This window comes from Conger conger, chromosome 14 (assembly GCF_963514075.1).
Source record: "Conger conger chromosome 14, fConCon1.1, whole genome shotgun sequence".
Classification (NCBI taxonomy): domain Eukaryota; kingdom Metazoa; phylum Chordata; class Actinopteri; order Anguilliformes; family Congridae; genus Conger; species Conger conger.
Window position 1 is genome coordinate 708559 of NC_083773.1, and position 10000 is coordinate 718558.

Genomic DNA, 10000 nt, shown 5'->3' on the forward strand with positions numbered 1-10000 from the left:
AGGTGAGTCACAAGGCGTCTCTTACTTGTGTAGGTTGGCTAGGTAGATGTCTGCCACATGTCCTCCAGTGGGGGAGTTCATGCTGCCCCTCGTGGACACTTTCTCCTCCAGGGGGGCAGGCTCAGGGGGCCCCTCAGTGTCAGCTTTGGGGCTCCCTCTGCCAGACGCCCCATCCTCCCTGCAGCACACAGACTCCTCATCATCTCCACTCTTCATCTCCACAGGTCTACAGCACGAGCACAGACAAATAACACGATCCCATACAAAACCCTAACCCCTTAACCCTAACACTTAAACCATACCCCCTAAACCCTATCCACTAAGCCCTAACCCCTAAGCACTAAACCCTAACCCTTAAACCATAACCCCTAAACCCTATCCACTAAGCCCTAACCCCTAAGCACTAAACCTTAAGGCCTAAACTGTAACCTCTCAAACCATAACCCCTAAGCTCTAACCCCTATCGCCTAGGCCATGACCATAACTCCTAAAACCCTTGTCCACATCAAAATGGTGGCAAAATGGAAAACTTTTTGCCAATCAGTTTTCCAAACACGACTACATTACCCATAATGCATGGGTAAAGGTAAGTGTGAGCCCAGGCCCGGCGGGCTGCTCTTACAGGTCCTGCAGCACGATGTACTGATGGGGCACCAGCCCGTCCACGCCGTCGTGCCGGCCCTCCCACCAGTCCTCAGAGACGCGCTGGAACAGCAGCAGCGGCGCCCCCTTGTGGAAGGACAGCTCCCTGCTGGTGCGGCCGGAGTAATCAAACCGAGCCACGGCCTCCAGGGGCTCCGACTCTGAAACAACCAAGCACCCTGCATTTACCCCGGAGACAAGACGGGGCGGGGATGGGGCAAAGCACCCTGCATTTACCCCGGAGACAAGACGGGGCGGGGATGGGGCAAAGCACCCTGCATTTACCCCGGAGACAAGACGGGGCGGGGATGGGGCAAAGCACCCTGCATTTACCCCGGAGACAAGACGGGCGGGGATGGGGCAAAGCACCCTGCATTTACCCCGGAGACAAGACGGGGCGGGGATGGGGCAAAGCACCCTGCATTTACCCCGGAGACAAGACGGGGCGGGGATGGGGCAAAGCACCCTGCATTTACCCCGGAGACAAGACGGGGCGGGGATGGGGCAAAGCGGGGAGTTAGTACTGCAGGAGCTCCCTACAGACAGCATGGCAGCTCTTCGTCATATCTGCACACAGCGGAAAAACATCTGATATCGTTTGGATGAACATCCATGTTGATATCGTTTGGACGAACATCCATATTCATATAGTTTGGACGTACATCCATGTTGATATCGTTTGGATGAACATCCATGTTGATATCGTTTGGACGAACATCCATGTTGATATCGTTTGGACGAACATCCATGTTGATATCATTTGGACGAACATCCATGTTGATATCGTTTGGACGAATATCCATGTTGATATCATTTGGACGAACATCCATGTTGATATCATTTGGACGAACATCCATGTTGATATCGTTTGGACGAATATCCATGTTGATATCGTTTGGACGAACATCCATGTTGATATCATTTGGACGAACATCCATGTTGATATCGTTTGGATGAACATCCATGTTGATATCGTTTGGATGAATATCCATGTTGATATCGTTTGGATGAACATCCATGTTGATATCGTTTGGATGAACATCCATGTTGATATCGTTTGGATGAATATCCATGTTGATATCGTTTGGATGAACATCCATGTTGATATCGTTTGGATGAATATCCATGTTGATATCGTTTGGATGAACATCCATGTTGATATTGTTTGGATGAACATCCATGTTGATATCGTTTGGATGAACATCCATGTTGATATCCTTAGCGTTATCATTAGCAAAGCAGTGTGTGAGAGCAACAATGTGGGGAAAGTGATGTCACTGGCGGTTGTGAGAGTGAATGATGTCATCACTCAGTCACATTTATTCAGAGGGAGTGAGGGAGAAGGACAGCAAGAGAAAGGGAGAGCGGGAGAGCAGGTGAGGGAAAGAGTGAAAGAAAGAATGGGAGACAAGGGAGGGAGAGAAGGGGAGAGAGAGAAGGGGAGAGAAGGAGGGAGGGAGGGAGAGAAGGGGAGAGAAGAGAGAAGGGAGAGAGAAGGGGAGAGAAGGAGAGAGAGGGAGAAGGGGACAGAAGGGAGAGAGAGAAGGAGAGAGAAGGGGAGAGAAGGAGGGAGGGAGAGAAGGGGAGAGAAGGAGGGAGGGAGAGAGAGAAGGGGAGAGAAGGAGGGAGGGAGAGAAGGGGACAGAAGGGAGAGAGAGAAGGAGAAAGAAGGGGAGAGAAGGAGGGAGGGAGAGAAGGGGAGAGAAGGAGGGAGGGAGAGAGAGAAGGAGGGAGGGAGAGAGAGAAGGGGAGAGAAGGAGGGAGGGAGAGAAGGGGAGAGAAGGAGGGAGGGGGGGAGAGAAGGAGGGAGGGAGAGAGAGAAGGGGAGAGAAGGAGGGAGGGAGAGAAGGGGAGAGAAGGAGGGAGGGAGAGAGAGAAGGGGAGAGAAGGAGGGAGGGAGAGAGAGAAGGGGAGAGAAGGAGGGAGGGAGAGAAGGAGGGAGGGAGAGAGAGAAGGGGAAAGAAGGAGGGAGGGAGAGAAGGGGAGAGAAGGAGGGAGGGAGAGAGAGAAGGGGAGAGAAGGAGGGAGGGAGAGAAGGAGGGAGGGAGAGAGAGAAGGGGAGAGAAGGAGGGAGGGAGAGAGAGAAGGGGAGAGAGGGAGGGAGAGAGAGAAGGGGAGAGAGGGAGGGAGAGAGAGAAGGGGAGAGAAGGAGGGAGGGAGAGAGCACCCTCTCCTGGCCTCACCGTCCTCACTGTTGTGCAGCTCTGACACAGCATCAGGCACCGGCTCGTCCACCAGGGGGGGCTCCCCGTGAGGGCTGTCACTGCAGGACACCGAGGGGGCACGGTCAGAGCCAGAGACCCCCACAACCCCACCCAGACACAACACCACCCAGACACAACACCACCCCCAAAACCCCACCCAGACACAACAACACCCAGACACAACACCACCCCCATAACCCCACCCAGACACAACAACACCCCCAAAACCCCACCCAGACACAACAACACCCAGACACAACAACACCCCCAAAACCCCACCCAGACACAACAACACCCAGACACAACAACACCCCCCAAACCCCACCCAGACACAACAACACCCCCAAAACCACACCCAGACACAACAACACCCCCAAAACCCCACCCAGACACAACAACACCCCCAAAACCCCACCCAGACACAACAACACCGAGACACAACAACACCCCCAAAACCCCACCCAGACACAACAACACCCAGACACAACAACACCCCCCAAACCCCACCCAGACACAACAACACCCCCAAAACCACACCCAGACACAACAACACCCCCAAAACCCCACCCAGACACAACAACACCCCCAAAACCCCACCCAGACACAACAACACCGAGACACAACAACACCCCCAAAACCCCACCCAGACACAACAACACCCAGACACAACAACACCCCCCAAACCCCACCCAGACACAACAACACCCCCAAAACCACACCCAGACACAACAACACCCAGACACAACAACACCCCCAAAACCCCACCCAGACACAACAACACCCAGACACAACACCCCCAAACCCCACCCAGACACAACAACACCCCCAAAACCACACCCAGACACAACAACACCCCCAAACCCCACCCAGACACAACAACACCCAGACACAACAACACCCCCAAAACCCCACCCAGACACAACACCCCCAAAACCCCACCCAGACACAACAACACCCCCAAAACCCCACCCAGACACAACACCCCCCAAACCCCACCCAGACACAACACCCCCAAAACCCCACCCAGACACAACAACACCCCCCAAACCACACCCAGACACAACAACACCCCCAAAACCCCACCCAGACACAACACCACCCAGACACAACACCACCCCCAAAACCCCACCCAGACACAACAACACCCAGACACAACAACACCCCCAAAACCCTACCCAGACACAACAACACCCCCCAAACCCCACCCAGACACAACAACACCCAGACACAACAACACCCCCAAAACCACACCCAGACACAACAACACCCCCAAAACCCCACCCAGACACAACAACACCCAGACACAACAACACCCCCCAAACCACACCCAGACACAACAACACCCCCAAAACCCCACCCAGACACAACAACACCCCCAAAACCCCACCCAGACACAACAACACCCAGACACAACAACACCCCCAAAACCCCACCCAGACACAACAACACCCCCAAAACCACACCCAGACACAACAACACCCCCAAAACCACACCCAGACACAGCAACACCCCCCAAACCACACCCAGACACAGCAACACCCCCCAAACCCCACCCAGACACAACAACACCCCCAAAACCACACCCAGACACAGCAACACCCCCAAAACCACACCCAGACACAACAACACCCCCATAACCCCACCCAGACACAACAACACCCCCAAAACCCCACCCAGACACAACAACACCCAGACACAACAACACCCCCAAAACCCCACCCAGACACAACAACACCCCCAAAACCCCACCCAGACACAACACCCCCAAAACCACACCCAGACACAACAACACCCCCAAAACCCCACCCAGACACAACAACACCCAGACACAACAACACCCCCAAAACCACACCCAGACACAACAACACCCCCAAAACCATACCCAGACACAGCAACACCCTCCAAACCATACCCAGACACAACAACACCCCCAAAACCACACCCAGACACAACAACACCCCCAAAACACACCCAGACACAACAACACCCCCAAAACCCCACCCAGACACAACAACACCCCCCAAACCCCACCCAGACACAGCAACACCACCCCCAAAACCCCACTCAGACACAACAACACCCCCAAAACCCCACCCAGACACAACAACACCCCCGAAACCCCACCCTGACACAACAACACCCCCCAAACCCCACCCAGACACAGCAACACCACCCCCAAAACCCCACCCAGACACAACAACACCCCCAAAACCACACCCAGATACAACAACACCCTAGAAATCACACCCAGATACAACAACACCCTAGAAATCACACCCAGATACAACAACATGCCCAGACACAACAAAAACACACCAAAACCACACCTTTCAGAAAGAGACCAATCATCAACTGCGTTCTGGTAAAGGGAGGGCGGAAAACCAGCAGGTCTCGGCCCTGGAGGACCATGAGCTGATGATCCCTGCTCTACGGAGCAGTACAAGGGCCAACGCCAGGCCTGAACCCTCAAAGAGGCCAGAAGGTTAAAAAAACTCCCAGTGGGGGGAGAACTCTCACCAGAACTCCTCTGTGGCCCCCCCGCGGTCGTACAGCGGCCCCTCCAGGGCGGGGGGTGGGGGGAAGATGGCGCTGTGGTGGATGATGATGGTCTTGATGAGCTCGTTGACGTGGGCCTGGCAGGACACGGGGTCAGGGTCCTCGGGCACGGACACCAGCGTGGGGCCAAAGCAGATGGCCAGGTTATACGGGTCCATCATGTTCTCCTCGCTGTACTGGGACAGGCTGTGCACAGGGGCAGTGTGTTAGCCAATCAGTAGGCAGCTTACTGTCCGTTACCCAATCAGCATGTAGCTTACTGTCCCTGTTACCCAATCAGCATCCATCTCACTGTCTCTGCTGAGTCAGGCTTTAACAAAATGAAATAAACACAAACACACACGCAGACACACGCACGCACACACATGCTCACACACTCACACACACACACTTGCACGCGCACATGCACACACACACACACACACACACTGTCCCTCTGGTGAGCTGAAACACAGGCTCAGTGCAGGGCAGCACTCAGACACATTAATGCCTCCAGATGCCATCGGACACCGAGCGGTCTGTAGATGTTCAGATGCGCAGTCTCTCCCTCATTCAGTATGAGACACTGAGCAGTCTCTCCCTCATTCAGTATGAGACACTGAGCAGTCTCTCCCTCATTCAGTATGAGACACTGAGCAGTCTCTCCCTCATTCAGTATGAGACACTGAGCAGTCTCTCCCTCATTCAGTATGAGACACTGAGCAGTCTCTCCCTCATTCAGTATGAGACACTGAGCAGTCTCTCCCTCATTCAGTATCAAACACTGAGCAGTCTCTCCCTCATTCAGTATGAGACACTGAGCAGTCTCTCCCTCATTCAGTATGAGACACTGAGCAGTCTCTCCCTCATTCAGTATGAGACACTGAGCAGTCTCTCCCTCATTCAGTATCAAACACTGAGCAGTCTCTCCCTCATTCAGTATGAGACACTGAGCAGTCTCTCCCTCATTCAGTATGAGACACTGAGCAGTCTCTCCCTCATTCAGTATGAGACACTGAGCAGTCTCTCCCTCATTCAGTATCAAACACTGAGCAGTCTCTCCCTCATTCAGTATGAGACACTGAGCAGTCTCTCTCTCATTCAGTATGAGACACTGAGCAGTCTCTCCCTCATTCAGTATGAGACACTGAGCAGTCTCTCCCTCATTCAGTATGAGACACTGAGCAGTCTCTCCCTCATTCAGTATGAGACACTGAGCAGTCTCTCCCTCATTCAGTATGAGACACTGAGCAGTCTCTCCCTCATTCAGTATGAGACACTGAGCAGTCTCTCCCTCATTCAGTATGAGACACTGAGCAGGGTAACTCACAGCAGGGTAAATCGCAGCAGGGTAAAGGATGGGAGCATGTGGAATGAGCAGTGGACTCTGGTGCTATCTGCCGAACCAAAACCAACTGCGCCTGGCGGGTCTTCAGAGGCTTACCGGGATCGGGTCGGCCATTTTCCTGTTCTGGTCTGACCTAGACTGGGTGGTAACATGCCCAGACTTAAACCCACAGCCTCCTGGCAGAACACCACAGTCTGCTGCAGTCCTCCCAGTTAATGCGCTAAAGCTAGCCTCAGATCCGCCCATACACCCAGGCTGGGCTGTGCCGCCGTTAGCCTAGTGGCCGGTGTGGCCACAATAAGATCCACACAGCTGCCGGGCCCTTGAGCAAGGCCCTTAACCCCACATTGCTCCAGGGGAGACTGGCTCAGTCTAATCAACTGCAAGCCGCTTTGGAAAAAAGCGTCAGATGAATAACTGTGACGGTTAGCAGCCGTGAACCTCCTAGAACCTGCAGCACACACAGACAGCAGCACACACACAGCACACACACAGCACACAGGCAGCACACAGGCAGCACACACACAGCACACACACAGCACACAGAGACAGCACACACACAGCACACAGAGACAGCACACAGGCAGCACACACAGGCAGCACACAGAGACAGCACACAGAGACAGCAGCACACATAGACAGCACACAGGCAGCACACAGAGACAGCAGCACACACAGGCAGCACACACAGGCAGCACACAGAGACAGCACACAGAGACAGCACACAGGCAGCACACACAGGCAGCACACAGAGACAGCACACAGAGACAGCACACAGGCAGCACACACAGGCAGCACACAGAGACAGCACACAGAGACAGCACACAGAGACAGCAGCACACATAGACAGCACACAGGCAGCACACACACAGGCAGCACACACAGGCAGCACACACACAGCACACACACAGGCAGCACACACAGGCAGCACACACAGGCAGCACACACAGGCAGCACACAGAGACAGCACACAGGCAGCACACAGGCCTGGCTCCTGGCCCTGGCTCCTGATGCAGGAAGGCCCCCACACTGTCGTCGTCTCCCCCCCCCCCCCTCCCCCGTAATGGAGAATCCAGGTGCTCAGCCCACAGTCTGTGACTTTACAGGGGAAACCAGGCCTCCTCCTGAACGCCCCCACGGTCTGAAACAGGGCAGCCAGACCATCCCAGGAGTCACTTCAAAACCCACAGAGTCCCAGAGCAGCTACAAAACCACCCTGCCCCCCACAGCCCCCTACGGCCCCCCCGACCCCCACCCGCCCACACGTCGCTGACTGTGGAAAATGACATCATCACTGGAGGAGTAGGGCACTCAGGAGTTCATGTGTGGGTGTCTGCAGGACTGTCCATCTTGATTGGGTAGCAGGGACAGTAAGGTCCATGTTGATTGGGTATCTGTGGCCAATCAGGTTACCAAAGAACTGAGACTGACACACCTCTGAGAGTAGTGCTTACTGGCTGCGTTACAGACACACACACACAGAGACAGACAGACAGACACACACACACAGAGACAGACAGACAGACACACACACACACAGACAGACAGACAGACACAGACATACAGGCAGGCAGGCCACTCACTGGTTGAGGAAGCTGAAGAGGTATCTCATGATGACGAGGGTGTTGTTGGGCAGAGACTGCAGGACCTTGTGAATCTGGACCGCTCTCTCCGGAAGGTTCTCTATCACTGACCATGGGTGAAGGGGGGGCAGGGGGAAGGAGAGTGAGAGAGAGAGAGAGAGAGAGAAGGAGGAAAGGGATATAGTTCATTCTCCATAATGCACATAAACAGCACGTTTTTTTACAGTACACTGCAGTAACTTCACATGCGATCATTTAAAATCCTACAGGCACTTACAGACACAGGAAATGAGGTCATGGAAGACTTCCTTTGGGAAGAGGGCGTTCTCCAGCCCCCGAAAGTAGAGCTTCAGGACCCCGGCGATGGAGTCCATGTCGTGATCATTCTGGTCCCCTGCCAAGGGATCCTCACCTGCAGGGCCAAACAGGAAGTGAGATGGGGCCAAACAGGAAGTGAGACAGCGCCAAACAGGGAAGTGAGACAGCGTCAAACAGGAAGTTAGACAGGGCCAAACAGGAAGTCAGAGAGAGAGGGCCTTACCCCTCTCAAAGGCGTTCTTGATATCGTTCACCTCCACCTGAGAACCAGACACCCGGAAGATTCCCTCGTGTTGCAGACCTGTAGCAAACGCATGGGCATCAACGGGGGGTAAAGGTTGTAGCCATGACAACATTTCTGCTTTAAGGCCGATTCCCCCAGACACACTGAGGATAAATGTGTTTCTGTTCTGAGCACATCCTACGCCATCACATGTAGCTGGAGAACACGTTACACACGTGTGCAGGGCTTATTCTCATGTCACATTCAAGGTCAAGAGTCAATAACATGTCCAAGTCAAGAAAAACATACACAAAAAACAGGCTAATATCAGAAAAAGGCTGCTATCAGGAAAATGAAACGGCCGACAGAAACGTGTGTGTGGCAGCAGCCCCGTACCGTGGTGGCTGATGAAGCGGACGCAGCTCTCCACCATGAGGGGGATGACCTGGCTGGAGTCCTGCAGGAGGAAGAGGGGATGAAAGAAAGGAGAGAGCTTACACAACCGGTCCGGAGAAAAGAAAACTCGGGGCGCGCGTCTGCCCCGGATGTGGCCCCTTCCTGAGCCGACGCTCTGCTCAGACTCAGAATCATCACCAGGATGTTTGTGGAGGGATATGGGTGCCAGTCAGAGAGAATGTAAAAAAGGTTCACGGTTTTACGTTTCGACTCTGCGGTGGTGGAGGTGGCAGGGGGCAGCGGCGGTTGCCGGGAGACGGCGGCGGTTGCCGGGAGACGGCGGGTTTCCGGGGCAGGAATGGTGGGGCGCGGGGATAAGGCCCTAATTCACAGAGGTTCGGAAAACCGCCACGACCGCAAAACTGAGGGTGTCGAGCGCAGGCTAGTTCAGCTGACTGTGAGCCAGAGAGAAACTCCACACAGCCCCCCTCCTTTACGCTGAAACATGGGAATGGAGCAGAATCCATTTTAATTCAACCATAAACAAATGCTGACTGGAAATGTTCAATTTCTTTTCCCCACAAGTTCCATAGTGTGACATAATAATAAACTGATTCACTTCAAATTTAATTTGTCGAATGATTGCCAACTTCTCCTGTAAGTGCAGCGTTCTTTTCAAGTGTAAAATCAGCTTTGTCGACTGTAAACGAATCGAAACCAGTGGTACAAAGGACATACACTTGCGCAAGCT

The 10000-nt window shown here is 53.9% G+C and overlaps 1 protein-coding gene across 1 annotated transcript in view; it reads right to left on the reverse strand.

Annotated features, from left to right (window-relative positions):
• Nucleotides 1-10000, reverse strand: part of srgap2 (SLIT-ROBO Rho GTPase activating protein 2) — an 84579-nt gene that overhangs the window by 3791 nt on the left and 70788 nt on the right. Inside the window, 8 exon segments of the mRNA XM_061219767.1 lie at nucleotides 26-178; nucleotides 623-803; nucleotides 2826-2905; nucleotides 5364-5588; nucleotides 8313-8418; nucleotides 8590-8724; nucleotides 8854-8931; nucleotides 9250-9310. Of these exon segments, the coding sequence (XP_061075751.1) occupies nucleotides 26-178; nucleotides 623-803; nucleotides 2826-2905; nucleotides 5364-5588; nucleotides 8313-8418; nucleotides 8590-8724; nucleotides 8854-8931; nucleotides 9250-9310 (1019 nt within the window).